This window comes from Bos grunniens, chromosome 7, assembly GCF_055505025.1.
Source record: "Bos grunniens cultivar Pamir isolate PY7600 chromosome 7, Bosgru_T2T1.0, whole genome shotgun sequence".
Classification (NCBI taxonomy): domain Eukaryota; kingdom Metazoa; phylum Chordata; class Mammalia; order Artiodactyla; family Bovidae; genus Bos; species Bos grunniens.
The window spans coordinates 4,467,928-4,489,070 of record NC_141171.1 but is presented as its reverse complement, the minus strand read 5'-3'; the positions used below and the strand labels follow the sequence as shown (position 1 = coordinate 4,489,070).

At 55.8% G+C, this 21,143-nt stretch overlaps 1 protein-coding gene across 6 annotated transcripts in view; it reads left to right on the top strand.

The window, feature by feature from the left end:
• The window catches only part of UPF1 (UPF1 RNA helicase and ATPase), a 33,620-nt gene extending 12,614 nt beyond the window's left edge, over positions 1 to 21,006 (top strand). For 2 of the 6 annotated variants that reach the window (XM_086408260.1, XM_086408258.1), the window contains 22 exons: positions 1,458 to 1,547; positions 3,864 to 4,031; positions 4,424 to 4,604; positions 5,712 to 5,873; positions 6,498 to 6,582; positions 6,765 to 6,863; positions 7,314 to 7,422; positions 7,578 to 7,737; positions 7,841 to 7,959; positions 8,379 to 8,543; positions 8,637 to 8,751; positions 9,554 to 9,697; positions 10,072 to 10,285; positions 13,268 to 13,385; positions 13,781 to 13,937; positions 14,104 to 14,246; positions 15,636 to 15,810; positions 16,321 to 16,402; positions 17,591 to 17,752; positions 17,885 to 18,102; positions 18,441 to 18,563; positions 19,141 to 21,006. In XM_086408260.1, the coding sequence (XP_086264386.1) occupies positions 1,458 to 1,547; positions 3,864 to 4,031; positions 4,424 to 4,604; positions 5,712 to 5,873; positions 6,498 to 6,582; positions 6,765 to 6,863; positions 7,314 to 7,422; positions 7,578 to 7,737; positions 7,841 to 7,959; positions 8,379 to 8,543; positions 8,637 to 8,751; positions 9,554 to 9,697; positions 10,072 to 10,285; positions 13,268 to 13,385; positions 13,781 to 13,937; positions 14,104 to 14,246; positions 15,636 to 15,810; positions 16,321 to 16,402; positions 17,591 to 17,752; positions 17,885 to 18,102; positions 18,441 to 18,560 (2,986 nt within the window). In that variant the 3' untranslated portion in view covers positions 18,561 to 18,563; positions 19,141 to 21,006. Of the gene's footprint in view, positions 1 to 1,457; positions 1,548 to 3,863; positions 4,032 to 4,423; positions 4,605 to 5,711; positions 5,874 to 6,497; positions 6,616 to 6,764; positions 6,864 to 7,313; positions 7,423 to 7,577; positions 7,738 to 7,840; positions 7,960 to 8,378; positions 8,544 to 8,636; positions 8,752 to 9,553; positions 9,698 to 10,071; positions 10,286 to 13,267; positions 13,386 to 13,780; positions 13,938 to 14,103; positions 14,247 to 15,635; positions 15,811 to 16,320; positions 16,403 to 17,590; positions 17,753 to 17,884; positions 18,103 to 18,440; positions 18,585 to 19,140 lie in introns of all 6 variants that reach the window. The other 4 variants (XM_086408259.1, XM_086408256.1, XM_086408263.1 and 1 more) reach the window with 3 other exon arrangements.
• Positions 21,007 to 21,143: the final 137 nt, after the last annotated feature.

The window sequence follows — 21,143 nt, the reverse complement described above, 5'->3', positions numbered from 1 at the left end:
GGGTCAGCACCCTCTGTCATCCCTGATTCTCTCAGCTGGAGGAGAAAGAGTCCCCTTCTCTGCCTTCCTCGGGCCTTAAGGTTGTTCCCCGGAGCCTGCCCCCTCACTCATCCGAAAGAACTCAGCACATCGGGTGAGCATCCGAGTCCAGAGGGTGAAGAGAGCATCTGAGACTTCACTCACAACGAGGTTCCTGTAGGCTTCTTTAAAATAGCTGCCTTGGGGACTTCCATGGCAGTCCATGCTGCCAGAGCAGGGGGCATGGGTTCCATCCCTGGTCAGGGAACTAAGATCCCGCAGGCTGTGTTGGGCAGCAAAGAAAAATAATAATAATAGAAAGACCTGCGTGTTGACCAGATTTGGAATTCTGATCTAGAGGAGGACCCATCCCTTGTGTTTGGACTTTCTCTTGCTTTTTTGTTATATACACACAAGGAAATTGAGACCAAAAGAGGTGAAATGATCTTGCTCGGGGCACTCTGCCAGTCAGGGCACTGGGCCTCTCGGCCCTGCCCACCCTCGGGCGCGCGGCCCTCCGCGATCAGCACCCGTGACGGCACAGAGGGCTGCTGCTTCCCTGCTTGATGGCAGACTGTCTTGCTCTGTTGGTTCTGTGCTCCCTCTCATTCCCAGTACATTTTTACATCTGTAGTAGTGTTCCTGTTCTCAACAGGCCTGTGAAGTGGCCTAGTGAAGCTGCAGTGGTTAAAGTCTGCACACCCCCTTGCACTCCTGCCGCCCGCTTGGAGCGGAGGAGGGAGAGCTGTCCTGGCACGAGGTGCCGCGGGGAAGGTTGTTGGCCAGAGCACATTCTGGTTTGAGACAAAGTCTTGGCTTTATGCACATACAGAACTTTACTCTGTGCAGAGCCAGAGCCAGTGCTTTTGTTTTTGGTGTATTGATTTTCAGAAAAGGGAGTCCGGGGGCTCTCCCGAGGTGCTCCTTGCGGGACCCTCCACTGCTGGGTTGAGCTGAGTGTTCCCAGGAGCATGGCGCCCTCTGCCGGAGCGTGTGAGGCTCTGAATGCAGCGTGGTCTCAGCTTACCTTCTGTGTGCCCAGAGCCAGGGATGTTGACTTCCCTGCTCACAAGTCACAGTTCCTGAAACTTGAGACCGAGGGAAATGACTCCGTCACCTTGGGGGTGTTAGGTCTACGTTGCTGGGCTCACCTGGCACCTTGCACTGCTCTCGTGCCCCACACCCCCAACGCTGCCTGCAAGGGTCTTTGCTGCCATCTGAGGGGTCTCCACAGCACCCCTAACCGCTTCCCTGTGTTCACAGGGTCAGGAAGCCTCTGCAGTTAACTGATTGGGTTTTGTTAGTGGGATCGTTGGGTTTGAGTATGTGTTTAATGAAAAACTTAAAAATGTTGTAAGAGGAAAGAATTTTACATCCTGCCAAATTAAAACCAGAGAGCAATCTTCCAACTTTAACTGTTGATGTTTTGACTTTTTTAGTTACTGTGGAATACACGATCCTGCTTGCGTGGTTTACTGTAACACCAGCAAGAAGTGGTTCTGTAATGGACGTGGAAATACTTCTGGCAGGTAGATAATCAAACCGCGCATGTGTCTTTAATCAGTGCTGTGCTCAGATTTGTGTGTAAATTATGGAAATGTTGAAGCGAAGCACAATATAAAATCACGCTAACAAACCTGGTTTTTTCCCCTCCTCTGTGACTGGTTTAACTTGAAACAGATGGTGGTGTGTGAATGCCTTAATGTATTTACCCTTGATTTATTCTCTGCGGTTCTTTTTATTATGCAAGTAGGGTTGGTTTAATTCTCATTCCCAGTTTTTATTTATATTTTTCTGCAAGATGAGCTCCTGGCATGCCCGTTCATCTTCATTACTGGGTGCCTGGGGAGGATGTTCCCAAGACAGTCATGGGCATCCATGGGAGCTGCTTCCTGAGAAGGCTCCCTCTGGCCTTAGCTCATTGGAGCAGTCCTGAGGCTAATATGGGCCAGATCCTGAATCATCAGATTAAATTAAGTTCACTTGACCGTCGACTCTGGGCTTCCCTTCCTGCTGTTGATCAGCAGCAGCTGTGACTAGGTCCCTTTTTTTTGGGTTTAGGTGAGACCAGCATGATGCGGGTACTCAGATTCCAGGGAGAGTCTGTTTATCTAGGCTCGAGTGGTGAGATTCCTCAGCCCCCACCACTGGCACGGGTCTAGTTCTATTGGCTTCTCTGAGGCTGCCGTGAGGTGAGGACTCAGGCCATTGCCACAGAGAAGCAGAGCAGAGTCTCCGTGGGACAGGGCTCCCAGGTCACCAGCACGGAAGCAGCATCTTCCTCTGAGATTCCTGTTTTATAGAAATAAAGTGACGAAATTCCGTAGGCGGCTTTATTCATACATAGCCCCCTTCCTATGTCTTCGGCAGCCGGACGCGGGCTCACGACCTCGTGCAGGACGCACAGTGCTCACATCTCATGTCATCTTGGAGTCAGTAATGCAAATTATGGGCTTCTGAGTGAGGCAAGAAAGGGAGCTGGGTTTTTTAGGGATATGAAAGGAGAAGCATCTTTAGGGTGCCCAGAAGAGGCTGGTATCTCACTTTCCAAATGTTCTGGGTAATTTAAGTGTTACTGTGTTTGCATTAGTTCCTCTCTTGCAGGAAAAGCAATTAAATAAAACTTGCCTTAGTTGGCAACCCCATCTTCAGGTCAGCAGAGCCAAGGTCAGGGAAGTGAGCAGAGAACCTCTGAGAGAAAACAGACTTGGTCAGCCAGCACTGTGTTCTGTGCAAGGTCAAATTGTGAAGGTGATGAACCCGCCTTCAGGAAGCTTCCAACGTGGTAGAGCGTGGTGGGCCTAGAAAAGACAGGAGGAAATCACTGATTCCGGTAGAATACCCAGGGGTGGCAGCTCCAGGAGGGGAGGAGGGGTGGGGGCTTTGGAGGTACAGAGAGTAGTGGTGATTAGCTGGGTAATCTGACAATCTTTGTGGGGCCAGAGAGGATTAGGATGTTGGCCTCTGAGCCAAAGCGTGCACAGGAGGGGTTTCCCAGGGTGACGCGAGGGGAGCAGCAGGGAAGGCTGGAGGCCCAGCAGGCGCACTCAGCGTGTGACACACGCACAGCAAGGCTGGGGGTTGCTGGGGAGGCTGGGAGAGCTGAGGCAGGAGCAGGCACTACCTGGGGCCCCGAGTGAGGCTGGTGTTGGGGAGGGCGAGTTCAGCGCTAAACCAGGGACTCAGGGCCTGGCTTAGGTGAGCCGTGTCCCGGAAATGAGAAAGGCGTCAAGAGTTCTGGCCACGCGCAACAAGGAAAGAGCTGAGACAGCGGGGCTTCCAGACAGTTCAGAGCTGGCCCTGTGCTTCCGGAGAGTAGCCTTGACCTCCCCCTGCTCCGTATTTTTTTGCTGTCCTCAGGTTTCTAGTACATTTGGTTATCAGGTTTCCTGGCCTGCAGCAAATGAGAAGGGGTGTTGCTCCTGGAAGCAGGCGCGGGGCCAGGAGAAGTGACTTTGAAAGGAGCAGCGGAGAAACTACGTTGAGTGAATAGGAGCAGTGAAGGGGCGAGCCTTCCTCTCCAAGACAGCAGCCTTGGCACCCGAGTTAGATTCAGTCAGGCCTAATAAGCTGGATTTAAGAAAGCAGGAATGGGGCAAGAGGGAACTGTGTGAAGCATGTTAGGGAAGTTTTCCTTAGAAATGGTTCAAGTCAGATCGATTTTTGCGCTCAGTGGGGAGCCAGTTCAGGGGCAGGCCGGTCCCTCTGGATGCCAGATGGATGAGGTGTGACCATTCCTGCTAATGGACCGTGAACGGTACCGGAACTTTTAACGGAGCTCGAAAATTGGAAGTGGTGAAAAGCCAAACTTTGGGTGTTAACTATTGATCATTTCCTGGTTTCAGCCACATTGTAAATCACCTTGTGAGGGCAAAATGCAAAGAGGTGACTCTGCACAAGGATGGGCCCCTAGGGGAGACGGTTCTGGAGTGTTATAACTGCGGCTGCCGCAACGTCTTCCTCCTCGGCTTCATCCCTGCCAAGGCCGACTCGGTTGTGGTGCTGCTGTGCAGGTGAGGGCAGGGCCCCAGTTCCCTTGTTTGGGGGGGTGCCTTTCAGGCGAAGACTCAGGCTCTCCACGGCGCCAACTCTCTGGAGCTTTAAAATAGTTTTAAGTGGTTTCTGCCAACTGGCGCGGTCTAAGGAGGTTTGGAGGGTTGGGGCTTGTTACAGAGCTAGGAATGTCATATGATCCTTTTGGGGTGTCTTCTGGTTAAATCATAAAAGTTTTAAGAGTTCAGACCTCAAGTGCATGAGGAGATGCATTTATTGCTAACAATTTAAAGGCACTGTGATCATACAGTAAAATGTAGGGAGCACCACTCTGAAGTAAGAGGTAATAAGCCTGGGGCAGGGGCAGAGGTCATCCTCACCTGGGCTCTCCCCGCCCTCGGGGTTTCTGCAGGCAGCCCTGTGCCAGTCAGAGCAGCCTCAAGGACATCAACTGGGACAGCTCCCAGTGGCAGCCCCTGATCCAGGACCGGTGCTTCCTGTCCTGGCTGGTCAAGATCCCTTCTGAGCAGGAGCAGCTGCGGGCGCGGCAGATCACCGCCCAGCAGATCAACAAGCTGGAGGAGCTCTGGAAGGTGAGGGCCTGTGGCAAAGCACGTCCCGCTCCGTGCCACGTGTTGGTGGGGGAGGGGGCTGGGACCGGGGCTGGGGTCCTCAGAAACAGGAAGGAGGGTGCCAGGGATGCCTCCTGCCAGGCCTCTGGGAAAGGAAAGCTCTGGCCAGTGGAGTTTTTCTGTTCTTGTTGAGGGCAGGGGTGGCTGGTGGGAAGGAGGAGGATGGGAGCTGGTGGTCAGCGACTGCAGCTGGACACGCCAGGAGGAGCCGGGCCCGAGCAGACAGCCGGGACTGTGTGAAACCTGGTTGGGCTTGAGACGTGTGACATGTTGGAGCCAGGGCGACACCAGGCTGGGGGCCCGCAAGATTCCTGCCCTGCCCACAGGCCGTTCTCCAGGGAAGCCCTCCTCTGGTTCTGGCTGCTTGCACACACACACATGTACACATTTTATTTATTTTTGGTGCAGGATGTGGGGGCTTGGTTCCCTGACCAGGGATTGAACCTGAGCCCCTGTAATGGAAGCTCAGCATCTTAACTGGTGAACAGCCGAGAACCCCTAATTGCTGTTATAATTAATTAGGCTAGAGATTTTAATTAGGCACCCGTATAATTTAAAAAATGTGAATTTATCTTCTCTTCAGCTGCAGGGCAAAATATTTGTGAAGCATTGGCTAGCAGGGACCCTCTCCACCTTGATTTTCAGGTTGCCGCAGTTATCTCACTCTTCTTGTTTATATCTAAACAGCCCACTTACCTGCCAAGAGAGAGTGTGTTTCTCCTTTTGGTGCAGCGTAGTAGGATCAGGAGGAAACGGGGAGGCGGGCCTTCCTTTCTGTTTACACACTTGGGGAATCCAGTGCTCTTTCTGGCAGCTGGGGAGAATAACCTCTCCCGTGTCAGGGGCTAGGTGTTGGTTGAGGAACGTGCCCACCTGGTGGGATAAGTGTGTCAGGCTGTGTTCCTGGGGCTTCCCCCTCTGTGTGTCACGTGGGCTTCCTGATGAGAGGGCTGGGCCACTGGGAGCCCTGCTCGTCCTGAGAAGTGATGACGGGTGTGCACTCGCATACAGGGCGTCTTAAGTAGAGGTGAGAATGGGGAAGAGCGTGGTGCCGGCTCTTGTCTCTAGGAGAACCCTTCTGCCACCTTGGAGGACCTGGAGAAGCCCGGAGTGGACGAGGAGCCGCAGCACGTCCTCCTGCGCTACGAGGACGCCTACCAGTACCAGAACATATTTGGGCCTCTGGTCAAGCTGGAGGCTGACTACGACAAGAAGCTGAAAGAGTCGCAGGTGATGTGGTGTGTGCACGAGGGCTTGTTCATTTTAACAGAGCATCTCTCCTCAGGTCTGCGGAGGGTGGGTTTCTCTGCAGACTGCACATGCTGACTTGGGCCTCGGTGCAGCCCCTGAGAGGCGGAGCCGTGGATAAGGACAGGCCTGTGGGCAGGTGCCCTGCCACTCACGGCCAAACATCCATCTAGGTGCTGTCTGGCCTAAAGTCCAACAAACATTGCTTCCAGTTGGGTTTGTAGCCTTTGCCTCAGCGGGGAGAGTCAGACCCCAGGAGCCCGCAGCACCCTGAGGACGCTCCTGTGCCCATTCCTCGGAAACTGCACGGGAATCGGGAGCCCCGAGGCTCACGGGCCATGTCCTCAGCCGTCAGCTTCCTTCTCTCCCTCCACCACCCACAGAGCAGCTGTCTCCAAGAACAGACGTCGTGTGGGGGGGTCTTCTGGTTGTCCTCTGCAGGTTTTGGGGTCCTCACGCCTTCTCTCCCGGATGTGCCCTGGTTGGTGTTTCAGGCTGTCTGGTGCTGCTCGCCTAGAGGCACCTACCTATGGAAAACAGACACGAGGAGCCCAGACCCATGTCTGTGTTGCAGGCTAACAGGGCTCTTATTTTTTATATGCTCAGACTCAAGATAACATCACGGTCAGGTGGGACCTGGGCCTTAACAAGAAGAGAATCGCCTACTTCACTTTGCCCAAGACTGACTCTGGTAATGAGGATTTAGTCATAATTTGGTTAAGAGGTGATTTTAAGTTTTAAAATATTTGTGACTCTAAGTAGCATAAAATTCCTAGTTTCACCCTTGTAAAGTGTCCCTGAATTTGAACTGTTGGTGGTGGTGTCTGTGATGCGTGTGCAAACGCCGGTTTCCTGTTGTCTTCTCTCTGTAAGACATGCGGCTCATGCAAGGGGATGAGATATGCCTGCGGTACAAAGGGGACCTGGCGCCCCTCTGGAAAGGGATCGGCCACGTCATCAAGGTCCCTGATAGTATCCTTTGTGTAAAGAAGGGCCGGCCCAGGCACCCTCTGCCCCAGTCTCCGACGGGCTTGTCCCGAGTACAAGAGACCTGTGTGGGCCACGATGGAGAGCGGTCTTGAGGCCTCAAATGCAGGGAAGGCTGTGTGCAGCCCCTTTGACTCTGGTTTGTTTCAAGCCATCAGGCTCTAGTTGTCCTAGCTGATACAGAGCTGCTTAGGCAGAAACCAGGGTACTCCGAACCGTGTGCCCGAGGGCTCTGTGGAACCTGGGCCCTGGGCTTGGCTGTTCCTTGCTGGATGCCACCCTAGGCTCGTGGGGAAGACGCCCCTGGCTGCAGTGGCCGGAACCTGCCATGGAGAACACGGGCCTCTCGCTGTGCTTCCTGTGTCTGGTGTGGAGGGGCTGTCTCCTCAGTGAGTGAAGGCTTTGACAAGGATGAGACTTAACTCGGCGGTGTAGATTATGGCGATGAGATTGCTATTGAGCTTCGGAGCAGCGTGGGCGCCCCTGTGGAGGTGACTCATAACTTCCAGGTGGATTTCGTGTGGAAGTCAACCTCATTCGACAGGTATGCCCACCCCCTTCCCCCCGCGCTTGCCTGCGTCTGCTTGGCAGGCCCTGGCCCTTGGTGTGGCTGCAGTCTCCCCACTGCTCCGTGTTGTGGGGAGCCAGGCTGCCTGGCACCTTCGTGTGCCCGCCACTGAGCTGGAGCTTCCCCTTCAGAATGCAGAGCGCACTGAAAACCTTTGCCGTGGATGAGACCTCCGTGTCGGGCTACATCTACCACAAACTGCTTGGCCATGAGGTGGAGGATGTGATCATCAAGTGCCAGCTGCCCAAGCGCTTCACGGCACAGGGGCTCCCCGACCTCAACCACTCTCAGGTTCTCACCTGTCCCGCGGGCAGGAGGGTCCCAGGCCCCAGGGCCTGCGTGCTGAGCGGCCCTCCGCCTTGTCTGCACCCCTAACGGCTACTTGTATCCGAAGGTTTACGCCGTGAAGACTGTGCTGCAGAGACCACTGAGTCTGATCCAGGGCCCACCGGGCACAGGAAAGACCGTGACCTCAGCCACCATCGTCTACCACCTGGCTCGGCAAGGCAACGGGTAGGGCTCTGTGCGGCCCAGGGTGGGGAAACGGAGGGGCCCAGCATACCTGGCGTGCTGCTTCCTACGCCGTTGGTGGTAGGTCTGGCCTCTGTGGCCGCTTTTAACAAGTGAGCTTGCACAGGGTAGACTCATCCTCGGTTGTGTTGTGCCTGTGTGCACCTCAGCGCTTGGAAAGTCTCAGCAGTGTGGTCACGAGGTGATGACGCCAGAATCAGGAGTTAGTGGGGAGTGGCATGCACAGTGTGAAGATCAGGAAGTCCAGACCATCCACCTTGTTGCTCCTTCAGCACCATGTCACTCCTGGCTTTAGTCTTAGAGCTTAAGTCGGCTCCCCTGCCACCTGTGATCCAAACAGTGGTCTTGCTCTGGGCTCTTCTCTGGGCGAGCACTGACATTGCGCTCACATTTTATTGAAGGCCTGTGCTGGTCTGTGCTCCAAGCAACATAGCCGTGGATCAGCTGACTGAGAAGATCCACCAGACCGGGCTGAAAGTCGTGCGGCTCTGCGCCAAGAGCCGCGAGGCCATAGACTCCCCGGTGTCCTTCTTGGCCCTGCACAACCAGATTAGGAACATGGACAGGTGGGTGTCGGGTCCCTGGCCTTAAGGCTAGGCACGTCTCCCCGGGGCAGGCCCTGGCGGCACGCACCTCCCGCTCACACGCTGTGTTTGCAGCATGCCAGAGCTCCAAAAGCTGCAGCAGCTGAAGGATGAGACTGGGGAGCTGTCGTCAGCGGACGAGAAGCGTTACAGAGCCCTGAAGCGCACTGCCGAGAGGGAGCTGCTCATGGTGAGCTCCTCACCTGCCCTGCTGCCCGGGAACGGGTCTGGGCCTTTGGGCTTTGTCTTCCTCACTTGTTCACTTTGGGCTTCCCTGGTGGCTCAGACGGTAAAGAATCTGTTGGCAGTGTAGGACACCCGGGTTTGCTCCCTGGGTTGGGAAGATTCCCCTGGAGAAGAGAATGGCAACCCACTCCAGTATTCTCGGCTGAGAAATGCCATGGACAGAGTAGCCTGGCGGGCCACGGTCCATGGGGTTGGAAAGAGTGGGACACGGCTGAGCGACACTTGGAGTTTCACATGTTCTTTGGGCCAGAGGACCTGTTTGGATACATTAAGTCCATGTGTAGCGCCTGTAGTGGGTTCTTTTCTATTTGAGGAGAGAACTCTGATACCGTCCTCCGTGTGCTTCCTCTGAGGTCACACAGAGACATCTTATTGTCTGAAATGACAATTGTTTGCGGTAGAGTCCACTCCCTGCCAGCCTCCCTGTGGCTGGACTCTTGGGAGCCTGGTCCTGGTCTGTGCCTGGAGCCCGGGGCAGGTCCAGAGCACTGTCTCCTACTCTAGGTGACGAACCAACTGAAACCATGGTTTCCCTGGCTCGGCACTGCCCCTCAGAGGCTGTCGTGAGGCACCACGCCCTTTTTTAGGCATGACTCGCAAGCACTTAGGATCACCACAGCCTGGACTGTAGATTCTGTCAGGAAGGGTGTGGACCAGAGTGGCGTCTGCGTCCCGTCCTGCCTGCCCTTTGGGGTCTGGGAGCCCTCACCTGCAGGTGCCCTGAGGCCTGGCGCTCTCTTCCCCAGAACGCAGATGTCATCTGCTGCACGTGTGTGGGCGCAGGAGACCCGAGGCTCGCCAAGATGCAGTTCCGCTCCATTTTAATCGACGAAAGCACGCAGGCCACCGAGCCAGAGTGCATGGTCCCTGTGGTCCTTGGAGCCAAGCAGGTGGGCCAGAGCACGTCCATCACAGTCTTATTTGACGTTTTGGGTACACTCTCTTTTGTTCTAGTTCTGTGTGGTACTTAGTGCTGGAGGTTTGCTTTAGTGTCCTAGGCTCTGTTTCCTGCCCTGGCAGAGCACAGAGGGGTGCACAGCAGGCTTTGAGGGGGTCTTCCAAGGGTGGGCGCGGCACAGAGTGCCTTCGTGAAGGTTCAGAGCATGTTCCATGTGTATGGTGGGCAGTTTTCCCACTCCAGGTCAGTGTCTTGCCACTTGAATTAGTGTAGTTGGGTGGTTGTATGGACCCCAGTCCTCTTAGTCCCTGAGTGGACATGTAGGCTGTCCATGTTTGAACTGTGATGCGGGCCTCTTTATCACAGCTGATCCTCGTGGGTGACCACTGCCAGCTGGGCCCTGTGGTGATGTGCAAGAAGGCGGCCAAGGCCGGGCTGTCGCAGTCGCTCTTTGAACGCCTGGTGGTGCTGGGCATCCGCCCCATCCGCCTCCAGGTCCAGTACCGGATGCACCCCGCGCTCAGCGCCTTCCCGTCCAACATCTTCTACGAGGGCTCTCTCCAGAATGGCGTTACCGCAGGTAAGCTCGGCCCAGTGCTGGGAGTCTGGGGACAGTGCCTGGTCTCGCTTCCTTCTCAAGTGGCCTTAGGTGGTGACTGTGTGTGTAGGGGCCCCTCAGAGAGGTGCAGTGGGCAGAACGTATGCTCTAGAGTGCAGGACATTCTTGGGCATGGGAGAAGGGGAGCCCGCATCTTGGTAAGATTCGCAGAGTCAGCCGTGAGGATTCCCGCCAGTGGTGCATCACACACAGAAGAGGCGGTGAGACAACTGCCTGCCCCACTCCTTCCTCTGTCAGCGGTTCTCGAGGCCTGTGCACGCCCGAGAGCAGACTTCGGCGGTGGCCCTGGGGTGTCGGGCGCCTTCGGGCTGTGCTGACACCTGTGGTGCGACCAGGCTGCTGTGAATTGGCACCGCCACACACCTGTGGCAGGCCCTGTCCTGAGTTCAAAGTGAAGAGTCCTCCGTTTACTGGTCCCTGAGGCGCGTCCTTGGGATTCTGTGTGGGGTGGGAGAGGATGGTCTCCCGAGACGCTTGGCAGGTGTGTGAGGTGCTTGAAGGAAGGACCTACACGCTAGTTACACAGACTGGACAGCTCACAGGCATTTTCTTCAGAGGGATCAAAGCTGGCCTGTGGCTTCAAGGAAAACAACTCATAGTATTCATCACCAGTGATAAAATATGAGACTTCACTCCAAAATGAGGGTTTTGGAAAACGCGTGTCCCCTAGTATGAGCTTACCATGTCTTCCGGGTGCCGAGTAAATTTTCTGATGAGATCGTGGTGGTGACATGTGTCAGGGGTGTCAGCCTTTGGAAGCCCTGCCTGACAGGGTGAGCAGCACATCCCATTCCAACAGGCAGCAAAGGTGCTTCCATGTCACTGGGGGTCAGAGGCCATGCGAGTCAGGGCAGAGCAGAAAGGCCATCGTCCCTGAGCTACAGGGCAGCCTCCCATCCAGTTTTCAGATAGAATTGAGATAATGCCACAGTAGTGGGAAAGGTCTTAAAAGATGCTTCCTGGGACCTCCCTGGTGGTCCAGTGGCTAAGACTGTGTGCTCCTGGTGCAAGAGGCCTGGGTTCAATCCCTGGTCAGGAAACTAAGATCCCACACGTTGCAAGTAAGGGTTCATGTGCCACAACTAAAGATCTCAAGTGCTGCAACTAAGAACTAGCACAGCGAAATAAATGTTTGAAAACAAACATGCGTCCCTTTTCCAACCACTTGCATCTGTGAGGCCTTTCTAGCCTCACATGCTGTGAGGGCTCGCAGGAGACTGGGAGCAGGACTCGAGTAAGCTGGAGAGTGAAGTGAGTTGATAAAATTCACTTAAGTATATATTTTAGTGAAATATTATTTTTCATAAAAATATTTTTAAGTTAATATGTTCATCTTTCAATGAATTTTTTAAATTATTTAAAATTTTGGGGTTTTAAAATATAATATATATCGGTAGATGTAATGCACAGAAATAATAGCTGTTTGGACTGCTCCGCTTTCAGAGTGTAAAGAGACGCTGAGAGCAGCATTCGTTTGAGAGCTGCTGATTTAGAGTCTTGTTAATGCCAGCAGCCTATCACATCAGCTTTGTTTAGCTCACTTTGTAGATGAGGAGACTGAGGCGGAAAGTGTGAGTGCCTGTCCACGGCCACACGGCTGCTGTGCAATACAGTCTTGACCCTTGGAGCTGCTGGTCTGCCGGGTGGTAAGACTAGAAAAGGCCAGGTCACGAGGAGCTTGTTGGTGACGCAGCTGACACTTGTTGGGAAAGCCACCACTCAGCACTGGTACAGACTCCCGCTGGCCTTGCTCCACCTTCTCCATGGCATCGGCTCCACAGGTTGCTGGCGGTGGTTCACTGCTGAACCGTCACTGTCTGGGACATGGCACCCCCGAAGTAAGTTTTTTAAAAACTGAGGAAGTGTAAAGAAGTGCCCAGGCTTAGTGAGCTCTCATGAGGGGACCGTGTCTTACCAGCACCTGCACCTGGAAGCCCCGCCTCACCAGCACCCTGCAGCCCAGCAGCGAGCCCTGTCTGGGATGGTGCGGGCGCCCCGCCCCAGGGTGGCCGATGTCAGTGGTGGGGGCGTGTCTACAGCATGGGAATTAGCCGGCACTGTTTGCTAGCCCTTGCCCTGTCCCTCGCAGGTGGTTAAATGTTTGCCAGCCCCGAGCTTGCTCTAGCCACTGCCCTCACTTGAAACATTGAGTCTTTGCCTCATTTTCAGCTTGACATAAAAGGGATCATACCATGTGTCCTCACAGCTCAGGCTTTTCCTTCATCTATGGTAGTCTGTTTTGGTGCAAAAATTCCAGTTTTTTTTTTACATTAATCTGATTAGGCGTAACTCCAGTCAGAAATTCCCAAAAGAATGGATGGACTGTCTGATTGGACAGACTGATTTTCAGCATCGTAAGGACTTGCAGAGGGCTGAGCACCTAAGATGAACATAAAAGAGCTTGAGGACGGTGGCAGCTCCTACTCGGGGATGTCACGAGTTGCTGTCCAGCTGCAGTCCCAGAGGCGCTGCGCACAGGCCTGAGATAGAGTCCAGAGGCAGACGCACCTGTCCGCACGCCCTGGTCGGGACAAGGCGTGGGGGTCAGCAGTGTCGTTGTTAAAGGCCAGGTGTGGGTACACACGAGTCCCTTAAAGTACATCATAAACCTTCTGGAAGGAGGTAGAATGTCTTCTTTACCCTGGGGCAGACATAGGCCGCAGAAAACACTAACAGTGAGATCTGTTCCGCGAGTAAGCCAGGTTTGTACCAGCTATAGTGCTAAGTGTTGCTGGGAGTTTCGGTCAGAGGACCCCCGCCAATGGCCTCCCCTGGGACCCACAGACCTGGGTCAGTTGCTGGAGCCTGTCATTTCCTGCTCTGCCGTGTGCCTCCACCCAGGATGGAATGGCCTCCACTCTGCTCTCCACCTCAGCTCACCCAGACCCGCTGCACTTTTCTTCTCTAACAGGATGTTTTCTTTTTTCTCTTCCACGATGCCAGCGGATCGTGTAAAGAAGGGGTTTGACTTTCAGTGGCCCCAACCGGATAAACCAATGTTCTTCTATGTGACCCAGGGCCAAGAGGAGATTGCCAGCTCAGGCACCTCCTACCTGAACAGGTAAGCAGACTTGTCTGTGGTACCTGCTGGCCTCGGTGACAGCTTTTCCAGCGGCTGCGCACCTGTGGTCTTGTTTAACGTGGTGAGACTTGTCCTTGTTTTCCTTGTGCTCATTCTGTCCACACACTTAGACCAGCAGCATAGGTCCAACCTCATCTTCTCAGTGTATGTTTCCTGTTGAGCAGATCCTTTAGGAGCCTCCATGTGAGCCTTTTCTGTCCCTCCTGACTCCGTTGGTAAATGCTGGGCTGCCCAGCCATGGGTGTGCCAAGCAGGGCCTCCACAGGGTTGCACTGGAGGCGAGGCTGCCCCTGAGCCTTCCACAGCTTCTAGCCTTGGGGGGGTCTCAGGAGCCCAGAGATGGAGCCTGGGAAGTGAAAGCCTGACTTTCTTAGGACGGAGGCTGCAAACGTGGAGAAGATCACCACGAAGCTGTTGAAGGCGGGCGCCAAGCCGGACCAGATCGGCATCATCACGCCCTACGAGGGCCAGCGCTCCTACCTGGTGCAGTACATGCAGTTCAGCGGCTCCCTGCACACCAAGCTCTACCAGGTACGCCCCGAGCGCTGCCCTTCCACCGCCTGGCAGCAGGGGGCTCTGCCAGCTTCAGGTCCCAGGCTCCTCTGTGGGATTCCGTGGTGCATTTTGACACACTTCGTGCGGGCTGAGAGCCCCTTGGAGGAAGCCTGTTGGCTGACCGTGATCATTGCACCTGTAGGAGGTGGAGATTGCCAGCGTGGACGCGTTCCAGGGGCGTGAGAAGGACTTTATCATCCTCTCCTGTGTGCGGGCCAATGAGCACCAAGGCATTGGATTTTTGAATGACCCCAGGCGACTCAACGTGGCCTTGACCAGAGCACGGTACGGAGAGCTGAGTCTCGCTGGGCCTTGCAGAGGCGGCCCCTCTTGCATAGGAGGCTTTCTGAGATGCTGGGAGGGGTTAGCCCGAGAGCTGCTCCCTGCCTGCTTCTCCTCCTGTCAGTTCTCGCACCCCAGCTGCGCCTTGGGCTGTGGCACGGGGCACGGTAGAGGGGCCTCGGCAGTGCCAGGGCAGAGGGCTCCCAGCAGCAGTCTGGAGAGAACCTCTGGCCCGTGAGTTGTCTTTGCTTCTGCGTCCTGGTGGCTTTCTGTCCGGTTGCCTTGTTTAGCTGTGGAATACAGCTTTTGAAGTAGTGAGTGACCCAGAGAATCAGCTGGACCCCATGTCACCCCCACAGGAAATCAGCAACAGCCACCCTTGTGCCAGCTGCAAGCGGGACTCACGTGCACATGTTGGTTCCCTCCCCACTGAGGGGCACCTTGGTTTTCCTTTGGTAGCCAGCATAGGCAGGGGAGCCCTGAAACAGCTGATGAATGTAAACTTTCCCCAGAAGCTTGGCTTGGGCACCAAGTGGCGTGCCCAGCCCATCAGAATGCCTGAGGCAGCTGTGGAATCTGCCTCTGCCACGTGTGACTTGGTTGCCCAGGAGGCTGACTCAGGTCTGCAAATGAGGAGACTCGTCTCTGAGTACATCTTCCCACAGAGATGTTTTGACATCTGGGCTCAACAGAAACCTGCGCTCAAATAAACCCAAGTGCAGGGTTGGCAGCTTACAGGATGGGCTCCAGTGAAAGTCACCTCAGTTTGCAGTTACCCAGCCATCCCCAGCATTCCCAGAGGGTGCTGCATAGGCAGGCCGGGCATCTAGGCAAGGAGGTTGAGGGTGGCTCTCAATGTTCCTGTGTGCTGAGAAGACGGGCATGGTGGGCAGGGTGCCAGGGGAGCTGCCTGGGTACCTTGCACTTTCAGTTCAGTCTCTCAGTCGTGTCTGACCCTTTGCGACCCCATGGACTGCAGCACGCCAGGCTTCCCTGTCCATCACCAACTCCCAGAGCTTGCTCAAACTCCTGTCCATCGAGTCAGTGATGCGATCCAACCGTCTCATCCTCTGTCATCCCTTCTCCTCCTGCCTTCAGTCTTTCCCAGCATCAGGGCCTTTTCAAATGAGTCAGTTCTTTGCATCAGGTGGCCAAAGTATTGGAGCTTCAGCATCAGTCCTTCCAATGAATATTCAGGGTTGATTTCCTTTAGGATTGACTGTTTTGATCTCCTTGTAGTCCAAGGGACTTTCAAGAGTTTTCTCCAACACCACAGTTCAAAAGCATCAAATCTTCAGCGCTTAGCCTTCTTTATGGTCCAGCTCTCACATCCATTCATGACTACTGGAAAGCCATGGCTTTGGCTAAACTCTTGGTTTCTACCTCTTGCAGATACGGGGTCATTATCGTGGGCAACCCGAAGGCCCTGTCCAAGCAGCCGTTATGGAACCACCTGCTGAACTACTACAAGGAGCAGAAGGTGCTGGTGGAGGGACCCCTGAACAACCTGCGGGAGAGCCTCATGCAGTTCAGCAAGCCCAGGAAGCTGGTCAACACCATCAACCCGGTGAGTGCCCGCTGCGGGCGGGGAGAGACTGCTGGGAACCCCCTCCTCCCCAGGCTGGTGTTCTGGGCCTGTGGCAGTGCGTGATGGCAGGTGGGACTTGTGACGAGTACGAGCTGGGATGGGCTGAGCGCGTCAGTGTGTGAAGATGAGCGGTGCACGCTAGCCTGTCCCCGAGAGCTCCCACGCCAGGCATCTCGGTTGTTCTGAGGCTTTTCTCTTCTTGGCCCTTGTGGAGCATGGTGGCACGGTGGCACCCAGCAGCTCGCAGTCAGACCCAAGCAGCTGGGAGCATGGTAAACCCATGGTGCTCTGGGGCTTAAGGAGTGGGTGCTGCCCGAGCTGTTGGGCATCAAAGGCAGGGTCAGGCGAGGAAAGGTGGGCAAAGGCCAGAGCGCATGAATGGCAAGCCTCTGTGTGTGCAGCTTGGCCACCTCCCAGGCCACCAGATGTTTGGAAAGTTCTTCCTTGTGTCAGCATGATAAATTCCTCACTGACCTAAACCCTTTGCAGGGAGCCCGCTTCATGACGACAGCCATGTATGATGCCCGGGAGGCCATCATCCCAGGGTCGGTCTATGACCGGAGCAGCCAGGGTGAGTCTCTGCGGGGGACCGCCTGGCCCCGCACTTGTTGACTCTTCCCACGCCCACACCTTCCAGCCCTGTCACTCCTGCCTGACCTCTCATGCCTCTGTCCACAGAAACCTGCCTGGCAGTGAGCATTATTTCTCAGCTTTGCTTGTTTGAAATCAAATAATTGGTCTTGGGCAATTTCTCAAAAGACTAATGTTTTTAAAATAATACAGCTCTGCGTACGCAGTGGTGTCTCAGCAAATCTCGTAGCTCGGTCAGTTTGCTTCTACGCCCTCACCCCACCCTGCTTGCCCTTTGCTCTCCTTCTCCGTGGGAGGGGCACACCTGCAGCCTCGTCTCAGGTTTTGCTGCTTTCCCTGAACTCCAGCTCCATCTGTCAGACCTCAGGGTTGGGCGCCCCGCCTCTCTAGCTGGGTGAGGGTTCTGTGTACTGTGTACTAAGGTCCCTGCCTCCCGGGACCCTTCCCCGAGCCAGCTGTCATGGAGGGCCAGCACCTCGCCCATGTGCTCTGCCACCTGCCCAAGTCTCGCAGCTGCCTTTGGCCTTCTGCATGCTTGCCATTCCCCTCCAGGGCAGGTGGACCCCAGCTGCTCCTCTTCCACAGGAAATTGTTAGAGACCCTTTCCCTGCTGCAGTGTCCTTCCGGTCGTTAGGCTCAGACTGGGGGTTGTGTTCTTAAATGACAACAGATCTTGTCACCATATGTGATGAGTGCCTGTGTAGCTGAGGGTGTCCTGGGTCCACCCTTCATCCCTGAGGCCCCGTGGATCTGCCTTGACCGGAGGTTGCCCTGGGGCTTCTGTCTTCCCTGAGATCCACTGGTGTGTCAGGCTTAGGCTTTTTCTTAGGGGAGGCGGTGGGAGCATGTAATGTAACATTTGCAGTAAAAAGGGCTCTTGAAAGAAATCAGAAATGCAGCATGGTTTCCGTTTTTCACATCCCCGTAGGCCAGTGGTTCCCAGAATCCCCCAGGAGAAAAAGTTCACTCCCAGACACCAGCCCCAGGAGGCTGTCGGGTGGGGAGGATGTGTTGTACGATTCGGCATCAGGTGACTTTGCTGTCGGAGCACACCAGGCAACACTGGGACAGACAGCAGTGAGAGGACAAGACAGATGCTCCCGCTGTGGGCAGAGCAGGGCTCGTTTGGATGCGGTGTGACGCCTGCCGTTCACCTTGTGTCTTACAGGCCGGCCCTCGAACATGTACTTCCAGACCCACGACCAGATTGGCATGATCAGCGCCGGCCCCAGCCACGTGGCTGCCATGAATATCCCCATTCCCTTCAACCTGGTCATGCCGCCCATGCCGCCACCGGGGTATTTTGGACAAGCTAATGGGCCAGCCGCAGGTGAGCGCTGAGCCGGGGTCCCGTGGGAAGCCGGTTTCGCCTGGGCTGGACTCACACCCTAGGGTCGAGCAGGCGTGCTTGTCCGTGAGGCTCAGAACCTCTTTCAGGGAACCCTGGACTGCTGTCTTTCAGGCCGAGGCACCCCGAAAGGCAAGACTGGTCGTGGGGGGCGCCAGAAGAACCGCTTTGGGCTTCCTGGGCCCAGTCAGACGAATCTCCCCAACAGCCAGGCCAGCCAGGATGTGGCGTCCCAGCCCTTCTCCCAGGGCGCCCTGACCCAAGGCTACATCTCCATGAGCCAGCCCTCCCAGATGAGCCAGCCCGGCCTCTCCCAGCCTGAGCTGTCCCAGGTGAGCCCTGGCCCCTTAGCGTGAAGCAGCACACCCACGGTGGGGTCAGAGCAGCCCAGGGAGCCCTCTTGGCACACCCAGGCCCGGTGACACTCTCCCCTAACGACCTCAGCATAGGGACTGTGGGTCTAGAACACCCCACACGCAGTGCTGTCCTGGGTAGCACATATCCAGCGGCGAGGTAACCGGTGTGGGTTTCCTGCCACGTGGGCTTCGAGGTAAGTTTCCAGATGATTCCTTGGGGGTAGCAACGGGTAGGACACAGAGCAGGTTCTCACGGCCGGGAGGACGAGTACACCTCTTAATTCAGTGCTCATCTCTCCAACCTTGTCTCGCAGGACAGCTACCTTGGAGATGAGTTTAAGTCACAGATCGACGTGGCGCTGTCGCAAGACTCCACATACCAGGGCGAGCGGGCGTACCAGCACGGTGGAGTGACGGGGCTGTCCCAGTACTAGAAGGCAAGCTGGCCTCTGGAGGAGGTGTGGGTCTCGAGTCCTCCAGGGGCCGCCCACCCTGTCCCTGCCACTCTGGGTCCCGGTACCTCTGCTCAGCTGCGGGGGATATGAGCCTCAGGCGCGCTCCTCTGCCACTCTCCAGAGGGTCTTAGCGCTGCTTCTGGTGGGCAGCCAGGAGGCAGAGGGTCCCCTCACCCTGACGAGGCCGGTCGTGAGGGTGGAGAGGGCCCAGCCCCTAGGTGCCTGCGCGCCTCTGGGTGTGCGTCTCGGTCCCTCTGGGGCCCTGTGTCATGGTTGTCTGCCCATAACAAGGCCAGAGTGGAGTTAGAAGGCCTTGGGCCTGCCCCACCCGCCCGTGACCAGGGGCTGCGGGAGCTGGCGATGCTGGGAGCAGGGGCAGGGCTGTTGATTGCACAGGCCCAGCAGCCGTGACTCTCAGCCACCTTGTCTCTGGATGGGAAGTCGGTGGTCGGGGCCCCCAGCTGGCCACTGGAGTGGGGGAGCCTTCCGGGCCAGGTCCACGAGCTGCCCTGGCTCCCACCTGTTCTAAAGCCTCTTGCCCTCCCTCTCTCCCTGACAGGTGGCAGCGGAAGAGCTAAGCTATGTGGCTTAGTCCATCAGCATCTTATTCTGGGTAATAAAAAATAAAAATAAATGGATACCTGTTTTCCACTGCTAAAACTGAAGCACCACTGTGAGCAACAGGAGAGGGAGAGGAGCACCCGAGGGAGAGAGGAGCCCGAGGCAGAGCGAGCGCCCACTGCTGGCACGTGGCGGCAAGGAGACGAAGGGAGAGCGGGAGGTGGGGCGGCCACGGAGGACCGCCGCCAGCGAGCCCCGCCAGCCCCGCTCGCGAGGAGCCCAGCTCGCCCGCCGCATCCACACCTGGGTCTGCGACCAGGGCGGAGGGAGGAAGACCCTCATCTCAGAGTAGCCCTTTCCTCTGTTCTTTTCTTTCTTTTTCTCTTTTATTGAAAGGGGACTACGTTTTAGCAGGAAAAAACTTCGCGTTTCTGTGCTGAGCAGGCTGCTTGCAGTGGTGGCCATGCCGGGAGAGCCCCACAGAGTGTGGGTTCTGTCCACACCGGCTCTGATACCGCCGCGCTCATGCTGCCTGCGTTCTAGGAGGGTTTTCATTTCAAGAAAATATGGTGGTTTGTGTTTTTCTGTTTGTTTTTTAAAAATTCTTTCTAAGGAGTACTGAAAAATATACTTTCCTGAGTTTGTCTCTCAAATCTTAATGGTGGGCCTGGGAGATGTGAGAAGCTTCCAGAAACGAAGTTTAAACATGCCAACACAAACTCAAGATTAGAATCAACACCTGCAATGGGACGAGGATTGTTTTCAGTTTTTAGCTTCCAGCAGCTTCTCCCAGCGCATCAGGGCAGTGAGGGAGCACAGTCCTGGGCCGGGCAGGCAGCTCCGAGGGCCCTGCTGGACTCCCACGAGGCAGAGCGCTCCGGTGCGCCATGGACTTGGCCCCACAGGAGGGGCTTCGGGCGGGACTGGCCGTGAGGCTGGAAGGCCGGAAGGTGGCTGTTCCCCGGCCAGTTGCTTCTTCCCCAGGGTCCTTCCTGAGGATTTGGTGAAAGGCGGCAGTCAGGAGGACCCGTCCCCGACCCCAGGGAGGCCCCCACCACCCTGAGGCCAGTTGGGAGTCACTGAACGCCCCCCACCCCCACCTTGTTCCTCACCTGCCCCACTAGTTTGGAGCCACTCTACACGCGGGCACAGCTTCGATGAGCTGGGGTCATTTGTGGGGGGAGAAGGGAGTAAGTTTCCAAAATACATTGGTTTTGTGCTAAAGGGCTTGAAAGAGTTTGTCACATCAGGCGTTACACGGGGCCTCTGCCTGGGTCTGCACTGCAACTTGAAGTTACTGTTGCTGGCAGAGGCCCCCACGCCCAGCTCTTTGCACACGGTGGGGTATTGGCCTCCCTGGCCGGCCCTGGTTGGGGACCATCTAGCCCTAACCCTGCCTGTCCAGGCCCTGGTGCCCCTGACCCCACCATCCCCCTCCCAGTGTGCCTTATCCCACAGCCTCCAGCTGGCACACGGGGGAGAGGGGACGCAGGCCCCCTTCCTCTGGCACACAGGGGTGGGGGCACAGGCCGCCTTGTCTGGCAGGCCTCTTATTTATCACCTTCGCTGCAGGGCCTTCGGCCCCCACTTCTTTTGGTAGCTGCATAGTTCGGATAGGTTTCTGCTGTGACCCCTTGTGCGCCGTCCCCGCGGGTGACACACCCACCCTGTTCTGTTCCTTGGAATGCTTTGCCTCTGCTTTGTGCTGTTTGCTTTTTTTCTCCACCTTCTTAGCAGCAGTTACTATAAGTTCCCCAAATTAGAAAAACATCTGTACCAAGGCAATGTAACTTTTGGTTTTTGGTCAATTTGTTTTAAGCTCTTTTGTCACCAATAAAATCTTAATAAACATCTCTTGCTTTCACACTGGGGCTGGATAACTGCAGGGGTGTGTGGCAGAGCACTTGCCCTGGGGGTCTGGCTGGTTGGGGATGTGGGGTTCAGAGCCACCTTGATGACAAAGCTGAGACAGGGCATGAAAAGGGGAGCATGGGCCTGGGC